This window comes from Doryrhamphus excisus, linkage group LG3 (genome assembly GCF_037039965.1).
Source record: "Doryrhamphus excisus strain RoL-2023G ecotype Guam linkage group LG3, RoL_Dexc_Guam_v1.1, whole genome shotgun sequence".
Classification (NCBI taxonomy): Eukaryota; Metazoa; Chordata; class Actinopteri; order Syngnathiformes; family Syngnathidae; genus Doryrhamphus; species Doryrhamphus excisus.
The window spans coordinates 11,690,735-11,705,748 of record NC_136359.1 but is presented as its reverse complement, the minus strand read 5'-3'; the positions used below and the strand labels follow the sequence as shown (position 1 = coordinate 11,705,748).

General features: G+C 42.9%; 1 protein-coding gene across 3 annotated transcripts in view; it reads left to right on the top strand.

The window, feature by feature from the left end:
- Positions 1–14,732, top strand: part of arl15a (ADP-ribosylation factor-like 15a) — an 87,660-nt gene extending 72,928 nt beyond the window's left edge. For 2 of the 3 annotated variants that reach the window (XM_058071698.2, XM_058071693.2), the window contains exon 5: positions 10,124–12,199. In XM_058071698.2, coding sequence (XP_057927681.1) covers positions 10,124–10,276 — 153 coding nt within the window. In that variant the 3' untranslated portion in view covers positions 10,277–12,199. Of the gene's footprint in view, positions 1–10,123; positions 12,200–14,279 lie in introns of those variants that run through there. The other variant, XM_058071696.2, reaches the window with a different exon arrangement.
- The last annotated feature ends 282 nt before the right edge of the window (positions 14,733–15,014 follow it).

Sequence of the window (15,014 nt, the reverse complement as noted above, 5' to 3'; positions counted from 1 at the left end):
TGGTGCGACTTTTTACACTGTGGCTCGCTGACCTTGACAATGGACTCACAGCCAGCAACTGGGCTAGCTTGATGGTGTCTCCCCTCCCTCTTTTGTCTCCATTTGCTTTTCCTCTCGACAGTGACTCTTTGGTTGTTCAATGAGAGCTGCTGGCCGTGGCGGCGGCAGCGGCTAAAATGCACCACCACATCTCTGCTGTCACACGTCCACACCCCCTCCCTCCTACCTTACCTCACGTCTGCTCTTTTCCCAGACAAGCGGGTTTAAAACTCAACTGCGTATTGAGCCGTCTAGACTGAAGTTGGTCAGCAAGCAGCCCCACCGCCCCCCCCAACCCCTCTGTCCCCAAATTGTGATTTGCTGGCTACAGTGGAAAAACGGATGAGGAGCAGGTGACCTTGCTGCTCTCTGTCCCTCATATCTGGCCAAGTACAAAGTGGTTCTATGGCCACATGATATAAACCCATTGACCACGATGCAGCAATGTTATGGACGCTGAGCTCAACCTGGACATGCAGCAAAAAATTCACTGACATTGTGATTATAGTATACCCACTATGATGTACTTTGATTTTGTGGATTATTCTTCAAACGATAATTAGTCTGCAATATTTAGCGGTCATAGTAATTTCATTCAAAAAGCAAAACTTGTATACACTATACATTTATTGCACAAAGACTGATATGTTTCAAATGTTTGTTTTTGTTAATTTCAATAATTATAGCTGAAAACTAATAAAAACCCTCACTAGGGTTGTGGGTATGCTGGATACTATCCAAGCTGACTTCGGGCGAGAACGGGGTACACCCTGGACTGGTTGCAGGCCAATTACAGGGCACATATAGAAAAACAACCATTCATACTCACATTCTTACCTGGACAATTTGGAGTAACCAATTATAACCTAACATGCATGTTTTTGGAATGTGGGAGGAAAACCTGGAGAAAACCCATGCACGCACAAGGAGAACATGCAGGTTTTCCCGATCTCCTGACTGTGTGACCTACTTGCTAACCACTGCAGCTATACGGCATGCCATGTTGTTGATCAATCTGTGGCACTCTTCAGGTGTTATGGGAGCCCAGGTTGCTCTGATAGTGGCCTTCAACTTTTCCACATTGTTGGCTCTGGCATTAGAAAAGACAGTGGACCAACACCAGCAGATGACATAGCCCCACAAAACCATCACTGACTGTGGAAACATCACACTGGACCTCAAGATCCTCTCTTCCTCCAGACTATGGGACCTTCATTTCTCAAGTGATGTGATGTTTTGGAGTTTTTTTTTTGTTTTCAGTTGTAATCATCAAGATTAACACATATAAACATTGGAAATATATCAGTCTGTGTTGTAAAGTTTAACTTTGAGACTGTAATGATTGAAATAAGTCAACGTTTTCATCATATTCAAATTCACTGAGCATCACGTGTATATGTTTGCTTACGGCTAAGACGAGCTAGGTGCAAAAATAATGCTTCCTGTCTTTTATTTTCACTCATCATGCACGTCGTCATCGGGCACCGTAAAACCCTCCTTGCATAAAACGGTAAAATACAATGTGAAAATATACTCATCCAGCCCGAGTTTTGCACACACAACTGCATGAGCATGCTAAACTAAGCTAACCTTGCTAGCTTCCATTCAACACAACATAAGAGGAAGTTCCACCAACTTTCGTCGGTTCGGGAGGGGGCGGTTAGTGTTGGTAATGACATTCCGCCACGATTGAATCATCCGATGGGGAAATGCTCCCCCACATAAACGTTCCATCCCCTCAGGATGATAATATTCATTCACATTATGTCCACTATGTTACATACTGTCTACTAGCCTGCTGCCATACCTGCTACATTACCGCAACCACCGTGATACAGCTTTGATTGCGTGCCCCTCCTCCAACTTTGTCTTACTGCAGCTTCCCACCCATCTTCACCTCTGCTTTCTGTCCCTTTCCCACCCATACAGCCTTTCTCATCCTTTCATCCCTGGGCCTGGTGGTCCGCCCCTCGGGGAGGTTAAGGGGCATTTTGCGTGACAGGGCTGCCGGCAGGTTGTGTGGGCACGGCGCTCGCCTTTTCCCACAGCTCGCGTCAAATTTTGCTGAACCCTGACCTCAGCAGGCCCTCTCCAAATCAGGGAGGTACGCAATTCAGCCAGCCAGACCCTATTCAAAACTGGACTTTCCATTGGAGGGGAAAAAAAAGAATCCCATCCAATTGTGGCCCGTGCCCTCCCTTTTGTGCACTGTTCAAGCAGGGTCGGACGACTGGCCGCCGCTAGCCAGGACAAGACTTCCGAAAAGCCTATTCAGCATGTGATTTGACCCCCTGGTTCCATTGCTGACTCACAGGGATCAAACACTGGGAACCTTTAGAGGTTCTTTTCCATAGAGGTTTCACCCATTCAAACATCTTTTTTCTTTCTTTTTTTTTTTTTTTACCAAAATCCAAAATGCCAAATAGCCTGTCATGTTGTGCCAGCATTCAACTCAAGCGGTGTGACTTTTGTTTCGGTGACTTTTGATTGTCAATCATCTTTTTGATGGTGATTGTAGTATGCATGCGATGTTTGCTTTAATCATTTCCATTTGTGTGAAAATAGCATTTGTGCTGTTAGTGTAGTATTCGAGATTCTGTGGTAGTAATTTAAAATAGTCTGTCATGGACAACGATGAATTGAAATTACCTACACAACTACTCATTTTCATGCTAAGTTTAAGACCCTTGTTACAACTGATGTTAGCGTGCATGTGTGTTTTCAGTATAGGTGAAAGTGTGTGAAGACCCTGACTTGATGCATGGTTTAAATCTTTTGCAGAAGGCAAGCACTTTGATTGTAATGCCGCGTGCTGTGTGCTGAAGTGTGGGGGGCTGCTACAGCTTTCAAGCTGGTCAACTGTCAGGAATAGTGCATGAAAGGGGGCCTCAAGAGTGAAAGGGAATGGAGGGTCCAACTCGGGGGGTCTTGCAGAAAGGAGGGTGGAGGTGACTTGGGGCTTGGAGAACACCCTCTGTGTGGGCTGTGACAGCATGGCAGGCCTTCTCAGAAGATACTGAGACCAAGCCATGGAGGGAGGGAGCATAGGTGTTGGCACTTTGCCCCCCCTGCAGTGTGGTGCACGGGCAAGATGCCAGCTCACTCGCACAAGAACCAAAGACCAGATGTTTTCTGTCATGGAGCGCTCTGCCTTTAGTAAATTAAGTTACAGTAAAGCTGTAATAATCCAAACTGGGGTACCTCGTTTCCACTGCTGTACACACTTACCAGGTACTTAATCCTCACAAACTTTCCTTAGTGCCGTACAGGTCAACCACTGGTGAAGGGGCCATGGACTTTTGCCCTTTGTTTAAATAATAAAAATTTAAAAAGCAAAGCAAACAGGCTTTGCTACACATCTCAAAATGAAACCTGAAGCTCTATCCATCAGTCAGCTTCAGACGTGGAAGCAAATAATTTAGTTTTTCTTCACTAATCGAGCATGATGTTAAAATATGAAGGGAATGTTAGCACTGTACCTAACATAGTCGCTATGCTAGTGTGCCTTAACGACTGTGTCCCCCTGTTCTACACAATAATGTTATGTTGATGTATTTGATATATGGCATCTATTACGTTGGACCAGTGCAAAGTTAGAATGGAAAAAGTGCACACTATTTGGAGTCACACAGTGTCATAGACAGGCATGGACAAACACACCTCATTAGCATTAACAAAAGCTCTACATTTCTGCATCAGGGCTAGATTTCTTGAAACACAATTGAAATATACTACCTCCAGGCTTCTGAGGCTTATTTAAGAATGTGGAAAAACTGTATAATATAATAATAATAATATAATATTCATGTAATATGGTCAACATAGTGGATGTACTGTAAGTAATTTTTTTCTTTTTAAAAGTAAAACCAGTCATTATACGTAATGTATAGCTTCTCAAGCACATCTTGTATGCCTGTATGGAAAGCACATTATCACCGTGTCGACCCTTAAGTGCAATAGCAATGTTGCGTGGAGCACACCGAATGGTTCAGCAAGAATGTCTCCTGTGCAGTCTATCTCAGATTTACAGCACCTCTGAGGATGGCTCTGATCTGGCAGTGGCCATTGGGCTTTGAAGAGAAGTGTACCATCGGTGGATCACTTTGAACCTACATTGAGCTGAGCTTGAGGGAGGCCCTCGGTCCCACCAGAGTAAAACAGGACAGTAAACCTGAACACGGCTAGTTTTTGCACTGCGGCACTGGGGACTCGCATCTTAATTTAATACTCGCCAACGCCGACTGTGGTCTAACGGTTCAAAAACTGTAGCTTGGCTCCAAGGTGGCCCCCGCACTTTCACTTCTTCTGGCTTTCCAGTAAACTTGAAAGCTCCTTTTTATGCACGTACTTCAGATACTATATATGTCAAGTGTATTTGAAGTATGTTACATAATTTGCTAGATGCCAACCTGATTCTGTATTACGATCATGCCGTTTTATGACTAACAGCAGGTTCTTGTGTTTGCCTTTAACCTGAAAAAGTCAAATTACCTGTGAAAATGGCTTCAAAATTGCAGTAATGGTCTTGTTTTTGCCCTCGTCTCTATGGCCAAACTGGTTACTTCATATTGAATCGTTGTTCCGCAGCTCACAGGACACATATATGAAAAAATATATTATTTTAAATATCACATCAATTAAATATTAAATTTTTAATGCAATTTATACTATTTTAACCCATTTATTAAACAAATAAATGTAGTTGAATGTTCAACCTTACGTGCAAATGGAGCATGGAGTTAAGGGCTAGCTAACAGTAATTGAATGTGTACTTCATTTATGCACAGCATGGCGTTAGCAGCATTTTGTGCTCTTCCTATCGCAATCGATTGAGGTCTTGATGTTTTCATTTGAAGAAACCAATATGCTCGTGTCATGTGCCTTGTCGGCAGCTCCTTACTTTCTCTTAGCTAATGATCCGCTTGTTAACTTTCCTCACCTGGGGTCAGGCTAAAGGTACAGTAATCCCCTCACATGCTAAAAAGCCAGGGTGCCTTGCCCAAGGTGTTGTAAGCCTTGCTTAAACAGGCTTTATTTACTGGCCAGTGGGCTGTTTCATTTGACACCTACCATAGCTTGTGGTGCAATGTTTGTTTTTTTTTTCCACTGACCTCCCAAGTGTTTCTCTCTTGGGGACCTCCGGGCTTTCTCATGTCTTCTAGACTCTTTAGGTAAGCCGGAAAAGCAAACAAAGGCCATACCTATTATATGGTAAGTGGATCTCGTGTTACTCTGCCATTTCAACGCAGTCGCCAGTGTGGGCCACTTTCCAGGTGACTGATATCTTCGCAGGGGCCAACATGTCAGGGGACGGGGTAATTGATTGTCTTGATATTTGAGTATGCCACTTTCCTTACTTCATAGAACTTTTAATTCCGTCTGCGAAAGACAAGGACCCCACATCTCTAAATTCAGGGGACCACACTTTACAAAAATGTAAATACATAAAATATGGAGTTCTGTGGCAAAAGATGGCAGCGTATATTTCCTTCTTCCCCATAGCGCATGTACGCTCACATGATCCTGAGTAGCTTTTGAACAAAGGATGTTATTTTTGTTGAACAGAGCCCCTGCTGAAGGTTAGCCAAATGAAAACCTCAAGGCTGAAATCAAGTCTGCTCTCCAATAAGTTTATTGAGTAAAGCTCCCTTTGCTCCACAGAGCAGTTTTGATGTTGCCTGCAGGAAACTAGTGTCTAAAGGATCGCATATCTAGTTTGAGTCAGCCTCGGTATCAGCTTTTTTTTAAACAATGGCTCAAAGGCAAAATCTTCTCAAGTGAACATTTCCTATTCCTACCTTTATGTTTTTATTACTTAAACAGGAAGAGTATTATTAGCATATTATTTGATATTTTCTTAAATTTAATATAGATTTGTTTCTCTGAGTTTTGGGACCCGAGGCAAATAAATGCAAGAGCCAGACTCGACAAAGAAAATCTGTCCTCCATAAGAAATCAAGAGCTGACCGAGTTTTTGCTGTAGCAGACCTACAGTACATCTGCTCCATCTGGCTTTGCTGTTATTCTCCAAGAATGCTAGGCCTGATGATCTTTTCCAAGTATGTACAGTAAGTGTATCACAAGATAACTGGACCAAAGTGGCTCTCCGTATTACAAATTAACCATACACATTATCTTCTGCAATTACACCTATGACAAAGGAGGAACTGTTGAGGAACTGTACTACAGACAGTATGGTTCCATTAGGGCCTGAGGAATTAAACAAAATAAGCAAATTCATTTGGAACTGTAATGCTGCACCGTGTGTGTGGAGATTGTGTATTTATGGTAAGATGAGCTACCCTAAAAAATCTCTGATTTTTTCACTCAAAACCTTCCTTACATTAAAGCCGTGAAAATCATATAATGAACTATGACATCCTTATCAATGACACAAGACTTGAACCGGACGGTCAACTCAGCATCCACTTCCATAGTATGCCCTGTGCAGGTTTGTCGGACTTTCTGCTCCATGGTATACTACGCTCTGTTCCATTCATTAGCAGCTGATCAGCAGTCCTGTTCGAGTCTAGTGTCCTTGATGGCTAATATGAACCGTTATACGGTATATTATGGAAGTGTGCAAGGTGTTTTTGGAAGGCCACAGTCCAACAGGCCACACTTCTAGTCCAACCTTACCTCGGCGTTCCCAGCATCAGCATCAATGAGTGACGTGACTTTGACATCGCTGTGATGTCATTTACTATCCTTCTGATGCATTCCGCTTCAGTTGCATCTGGTCTTTTTTTATTTAGACAAAAGTCGACATATACAACAAATATGGCATCAATTTCTAGTACATTTCCAAATTGAACTAGTACCAAAACAGGATCCTATACAGAATGGAATTTGGACTAGTTCAACTTCCCAGGTTTTGGAGAGGTGTGATACTTTCTTGCTTGAAGTATCCACTGCACGCCAAGACTCACCTTCGTGGCAAACCCAAGACTGTCTGGCTCGCCGAATAAGAAAGGTGCCCAAAGTGTGGCCCAGGGGAGGCTCATTGCAGAAATAAAGTAAACTAAAACTCAGCAAAAAGGCATAATGCAACTACAAAAGGCAAAAATGCCAACACTAATAATTAATAAAGAAACAAAAATGTTTTTTTACGTTTGACGGATTAATTGCCTGTGAGAAAATGTCACAAACACCAATTCCACGGCTTTATAGAGTGAAAGATGACATATTAAAGGACGTATGGCATTACAGTATTATTTCATAATTGTATACTTCATATAGTATCCGTCCTTCAATTCATTTTCTATGCCACTTATGCTCACTAGGGTTGCTGGTATGCTGGAGCCTATCCCAGCTGTCTTTGGGTGAGAGGCGGGGTACACCCTGGACATTATATATATATATATAATATATATTCTCCCGTCGCGTGCCTAGGCAGCCATCAGTAGGTCTTCCACTGCTAGAAGACAGCAGCCAAGCCTATTTATTGTGACAGGATATCCTCTTCCACTTGACATTAGTCTACCAGTGACCATCACATGTAGCGGTCTGGCATGGTCCAGGGAAGCAGCCGGGTGCCGTGCACGGACCATCAGTCCTCTAAGCTGCCGGAACTAGGTTTGCCAGAGTTGCAGCTTATGTATAGCTGACTTACTGCACAGCTACTGCCTGCACACACCGGGTCAGTGTTGGCCAGCGTTTTGGGTTTTTGGATGTTTGTTTTTTTTTTTTATTTCAGAACATACTGTAGACGGGGGTACAGTTCATATTTTCCATTCATTGGTCACACAACACCTCCAAAATTTGAACCCTTTTACAGATCCTCTATTAGGTATGAGACCGCTTGTGACCCGCAGCTAGATCAAAGAACCCGCAACTTCATTGCAACTTTGAATTATGTCACAACATAATAATCCCTACTAAAAACACAAGTTACTATTGATGCAGTACCTGAAGCTCAACTCTGAACCCCCAATGTTACTTTCCTGTCCGCCCGCCAGTCAGCTCCCCTGGGAGCACATTTATAGCAACACGCATGAGCACAAGTCTTATTTATGTCTTAAATAGCTTTATTATTAATAATAATATTTTATTATTATAATATTTTATATATTATATTATTTATTTATTATTTGTATAATTATATTATATATATAATATTTATATTATATTTTACTTTATTATTAGCTTATTTATTAGCTTAATTATCTATTATTATGCCTAGTATATTGGGTAATACAAGTGTAAAGGTGATTATAGGGATGTTATTTCATGTCTAGAGGGCTCTAATAATGTTAACAACCTTATTTAGAAGGTCATAGACAGGTTTCCTATACTGTAACTACGTACCAATGATTATGGTGTATCGTTACACCCCCAGCTGGGGGAGTGTCCACCTTATTTTAAAGTCACTTTAAAGTTACAAATGAACGAGTCAGAGTCGTGTCTATCAAGTAAAAGCTGTTGCTTTGCTTTCACTCAATAATCACCCAACGAGTGACCAATGAGGCTGGATTCTCGCAGCAGGAATGTGGCTGATTCAGGTGATTATAGATTATTTTATGACACCCTTATGCACGTATAAGCCGCTTTCTCTCTCTCATGTATGGGCGGTCTGTATGACCTAGAAGACGACTAGACTGGATGACCCACTGGTCCTTCTAGGAGCCATCTGGCAACAGTGTACTTGTGTGGCTTACCCTTCCCACTGCCTCACGCAATTCCTTAAGCAAGCATAAGTGCGCTTAGGAGGACTTAATCTTAAAGAAACGGGTTTTGGCCACACTGTTGGCTGCCAGTGTGGATGTCACCCAGCCATTAGGTCATGGGGTTCCTTCAGCCTTGTGACACTGAGCAGGTTTTGGGTTGTTTTGGAGGCCGATGCGCCACCTGTTGTTGCTGCAGGACTGAAAGCCCTGGATTGAATGTACGCTGGCCATGCTTAGAGCAGCTTGTCATCAATAAGTACAAATGTTTGAGAGCATAACTCATCTGCTGTCGCTGTGAAAGGGCTAAAGAGGGACATTGCCCGTCAGGTTCTGGATGAGATTGCGCCCTTTGACGGTGTGCCAGTGCAGGGCCCACAGTCTTCCAGAAGAGGGCCTTGGTACAGGCAAGACAGCAGCCAGCTTGCTAGGCAGCCAAGCAGGCAGACAGGCAGCCAGCCGCATCGTCTGCAGTCTGGGTCTGGGGCTAGTGCCTGGACCAGGGCAGCTCATGTTACCCAGACAGATTTGTTAACACTGTTTGGGTCCGCTCGGCTTTCTAGCCGAGCCTCTGAGCCAAACGCCGCTGAGGTGACTTAATCTGTCATTAAACTCACATTACACCCGGACAGAGACTGTGGCTGGGCTCGGGGGGCGGGGGGTGAGGGGGGACAGAGACAACGGTGCTCACTCTCCCGCTCGCTGGCATGGCTGGCTGCGTTTGAGCAGACACAAGACCCCCACCTCCTCCTACTCCCCGTCCTGGGCATGCCACACACCATGGCACAGCTTGACAGGAAGAAGCTATTTCACTTCTAGCTGGAAAGTCATTTGGATACACGGGCAGCATCGGTGTTCTTCTCCATCCTTGACTTGCTTCACTGGTTAAAAATGTAACACACATTGTTCTCGTTACAAAAAGTACAAATTGTTAATCATCATAAATGAGTCCCATCCCTGGAATTTCCTCTGCACCTTGTAAAACTGGCAAAATATAAAAGGAAATGCTGCTTGCGTCGAAACAAAACAAAGGTTTATAGCCTAATATTCAACCATAGTTGGTGGAATCCCATTCATCCATAATCAATCCTTTCCATGTGGGCTAAAAGTTGCAAGATGACCTCCTACTCTACCTGTCTAGATAGAAAATTGTCTGCAATCATTCCCGACTGGTATTGATGACTTCTTGGAAACGTTTAGAGGTGATGTTGTGCCTAAAATCAGCATCAAAGTACAATAATAAGTCACCACTCTTATCTGGACATGCTGAGGTTGATGCTTGATGAACAGGTCATCTAAGGTCGCACCTCATTGAAGGTCTCCCTATTGTCAAGGTAGCAGCGTTCCAATTTGTACTACCCCATGAGTGTAGGACCACGGTATAGTGAATAGCACAAACAAGATGGTGTTTGTGTCCACAGATCAAGAAGTACTTTGAGCTGGAGCCTCTGGCCAGGGGGAAGCGCTGGATCCTCGAGGGCACCAGCACGGACCACATGGACACTGTGAAGGAGAGCTTCGCCCAGTTCATCGTCCTGCTGGAGGACAAAGACACACCGCCCGCCAGGATATGACGCTAGCTAGCGCTGAGAGACACAAACAGCGGACGACGACACACACACAATGTCCTGCTGGTGCGCCCCCCCCCCCCCCCTCCACACACACACACACACACACACACTAACAAAAAAATTACACGCCACCCCTTCGTCTCCTTCAGGACTATCTTCTCCAGGGGCCTTCAGAACCAAGTAGAACCTCTTGTGATGATGCTCCATGGGCACCATGTGTTGAGATGGGGCCTTGTAATCTCTAGCTACACCCCTGCTGACACACACACACACACACACACACACACACACACACATACACACACACACACACACACACAGTGGAGCCCATGTTGTCTGTAGATATGTTTAACTCTTCCACTAATGACTTTACAGGATGTCTGAGTGGGAACTGTTGATGTTGTTTCCACCTGACAAGTACTGTACGACTTAAGTAAGTGTGCTTCTCCTCGCGCCTTCTTATGTACACTATTTACATATCAGCCTGTCACACCATCTTGGAATACACTGTGTTGTACGGTGACATGCAGACTCTGCACAGTGATGTCTACCCCCCCGTACCCCCCACGTGTGGCCCCATACACACTACTTACTAGTCATGTGACCGTGTCAGAGTGCCAAGCATTACGTCTCAATACTTTTAGCAATGTGCAACGTAGAAGAGCTTTTTTTCATAAACGCTACGTCACACGACTTAGGAGTTCTTTGAAATGACCAAAACTGTTTTAAAAAAAGGTATTAATGCCACACCGAAAAGGAGAAATTCTACAGAACAAAAACATCAAAAAAAGTGAAATAAAATTCCACAGAACAGGGAAGGTGGAGCTTACACTTACACTTACTATTCAATGGCTGGACAAAAAAATAAAAGATAAAAAAATTATCAAACGCTACAATATTGAAAAAAAAAATTGTTTTAAGTACACAAGAAAATTGTAAGTAATGATCAGGAGATCAGAGAAAAAAGAAACAAAATTTAATAATAAAATAAAATAAATAATAAATATTTTAACACGAAAAAAGGGTGTCATATTACAAGAATACATTTGCAATATTAAGAGAATAAAGTTATTGTAGCAGTTGCACTGTTTCTCTTCTTTTGGGTGTGGCCCTAATGCTTGTTTCATGTCAGTGTTTTAGCATAATCATAATAATAATGATGATAATAATATGTTTAGGTCACCTTTATTGACTTTTTTTCTTTTGCTTTCTTTGTTGTTGTTGTTGTTTTTGGCATAATCCATCTTGGCACTGGCTGGCCCCTCCAGCCTCCCATCGGGGTGGAATAGAAAGTCAATCAATCAGCCACAGCAACAGCTGCATGTGACAAGTCCCTGTCTGACACCCCAATGCCTTCCAACTGTCTGTGAAGACCACCCCCGCCCCCCACCCCTCCAACACACACACACACACACACACACACACACAACTCCACCCTCCGTCGTCATCATCATCATCATCTCACCCCACGCCACAGAAGTGTCTAAAGCGGCATCGGCTCACGTACCCGCTGCATGGTGGCGCTGTGTTGTACGTAAGTAAGTGACCTGGAGGAGATGGTGTACACGTTAGGAGGAGTCATGTCACACAACCTTTCGCTGCAGCATATCTCTCTTTATCCTTCTGTTTTTTGTTGTTTTGGTTTTTTTTGCTATGGCAATTAAATTTGTAAAGATCAAACACTATTGTCTTTTCATTTGGACACATTTCCTTTGACTTTTGGTAACGTGGACTAAGATGGTAGTCAAGACGTGACTAGTCTGTTCATCCCGGGAACGATGCTTACTCATTCTCATGACGAGAACGCAAAATGCCTTCAGGGACACTAAAAAAACGGCTTTAAAATGTGTATCCTCATGAGGGTCGCGAGGGTGCTGGAGCCTATCCCAGCTGAGGTACACCCTGGACTGGTTGCCAGCCAATCACAGGGCACATATAGACAAACAACCATTCACACTCACATTCATACCTATGGACAATTTGGAGTCGCCAATTAACCTAGCATGTTTTTGGAATGTGGGAGGAAACCGAAGTACCCGGAGAAAACGCACGCATGCACGGAGAGAACATGTAAACTCCACACAGAGATGGCCGAGGATGAAATTGAACTCGGGTCTCCTAACGGTGTGGTCTGCGCGCTAACCACTCGTACCCCGTGCAACCTGCAAATGTGTAAAAGCAGAGCAAAAACAAATATTCTTATCACTCACTTTGTAACTATAAAAACAAGTACATTTACCTGAAATGACGTGATGTCTTTGAACGCAACCCCTCATTGCTCATAACAGGATCAGTCAAATGTTCTGCTACTGTTATAGAGACTCATGTTAGACTAATAGATTTTTAGACTTGTGTGTTGTCTTTTAGTTTGATTGACATATTGACTTAATTTGGAGCGGTAATACATACAAATATATATAAGATAAGCTATGCTTTTATTCATATACATATCATCCCGTCTAGTCATTTATCTTCATTAAATACAGTAAAAATGGCCATACTTAAGACGTAGTTGCTACTGGTGATTCATTAAACTTTCAAACTGATTCATCTGTAAAATGTTTAATCTTTTGACAACCCTAAATAATATATCTCATTCATAATCAGCTGTGTGACGAAAATGGCCCTGGGCCATACTTTTATTAACTCCACATGAGGATAGTTACTTTTTTGGCATTTTTTTTCTTAATGTCACCACTGACGTGTACCAGTGATCGCAAAGAAGATGTGTGACGATGACCATAGAACCAGAAATGGACCATATGGTGACATTTGTCCAATTCCAGCAATACCTATAAAAGACCACCAGATGACAGCATCACTGTGCAAACACCTTTTTGTTCCCTCTCCATTACGTACGTGTCTTCCAAGGGTGAGAACAGTACTTTTACTTGACTTTTGTTTTATTATACACTAACTAACTTCACTCTGTACTTATATGACAGTGGGTTATTTATTCTTACCCTTCAAAAAATCACATGAACCATTAAAGGGGACCCATTATACTCATTTTCAGCCCTTTGTATTGAGTTGTGGACTCCTATAGCGCAGCTACTGACAATAACCCGCACAGAAAACTTTCTACATCTTCCAGAATCTGCACCTATTCTAGCTCGATTTCCTTGGATTTCCAAAACGATCTGTTTTTATTCATTCCACCCACAGCCCGCCTCCAAGCACGCCCACTCCACTGTGATTGGTCACACTCAGCTAGGTACCTGGGCATGCCCATCGGTGAGAAAGTGGCTCACATTCAAATGCACAAACCTCATTATCTGAAACTTTGGCATCGTTTATCCAAAATTATATCTACATTTATAGGTCAGAAAAGTGGAAAAAGCGTAATGGGTCCCCTTTAAAGACTTGATGACGTTATAACATCCACTGATAATGATAATGTGCGCTTCTACTTTACAATTGGGGTACTCTTTCCAAGGGTTATTTACAGTAGTCAATTAAAACTACAATACTTAATACTTAATAAAAGAATGTATCTTAATATGAATAATTTTGCAATCACTGAAATGATTTAAGTTTAGTTTGACATTTTTGCAGAGCTGCTAGAAATGTGAATTTCTTGTGGAGATGAATACAGTATTGAATCTATGTATCTAATAAAAGGGCATATATATATATATATATATATATATACACATATGGTATATAGCTACATGTACGTATACATCCACTGCATGTATTATTTATTGCAGTGAATGTTATATTAGTCATACTATATACGAGTGTTATTAGCTGTAATGAGGTTGATAGGGAGGGAGGTCCATCCTCTTGCTTATTTTCCCTGCCAGTGTCTGTGTGTGACAGGAGGTGTGTGTGTGTGTGTGTGTGTGTGAGTGTTCCAGTGCGTCAAAGTGCAACGTTTGCTAGTGTAAAGTCAAGAGTGCGCAACATATAAACTCCTCTTGTCCTCCTCCTTTCTGTCCTTGTCGCCTTCTCTCCTCCCCTGATTGACCAAAGTTGCCTTTCCCATACAATGTGTGTCATGCAGGTTGCCGTGGCGACTCTTTGATCCTGTTTTCCACTCTGGGCCTGTGGGGCAGACAGACATGCTTCTCTTCAGTCTGCTGCACACCAACCCTGGAAGAAGACCCCCCCCCCCTCCACCTCCATTGGTGTGTCCTTCTCTCTCCTGCTTGCTCTGCTTCCCTTTGGTCACGCCAAAGCACACTTGCCTCACTTTGGGCATCCACAGTGGGAAGAGGCCAGGACCTCCACAGAGGACAACAAAGATAGGTTCGAGCTCTCACTCTGTCTCACTTTCATGTGCCCTCTACTGACCTCGTTGTGATATTGTTGGAGCCTGATTGTTTTATCACTATGGTACACAAAGTGTATAATAAACAATGCTAGCATATTTAGCTAACCTGAATATGATGGAAACATGAATAAAGATGTTATTATCTTTGTTTTGGAGCTGATTAAAAGTACCTAATAAAGTGTCCACTAGAGGACGTTAAGCACTTATTCTATTCTACGTGAGCCCAGAGATGATCTCAAATGCAAATGTGCCCCCCCCAACTTTTTTTTTGGTTGTTTACAAGACAAACACGCTCTTGTTCCGTGTTTGCTTAAACCCAGCGAAGAATGTCTGACATCTTCTCCGTCTTCTGCCGTCAAGCATGTCTTTCCGCTGATAGCAGATGTTGTTTGCCTCCCTGACATCCATCTGGGATCTCGTACCGCTGATGATGCTCCACATTCCCGGGTCCCCGTCAAGCGTCTC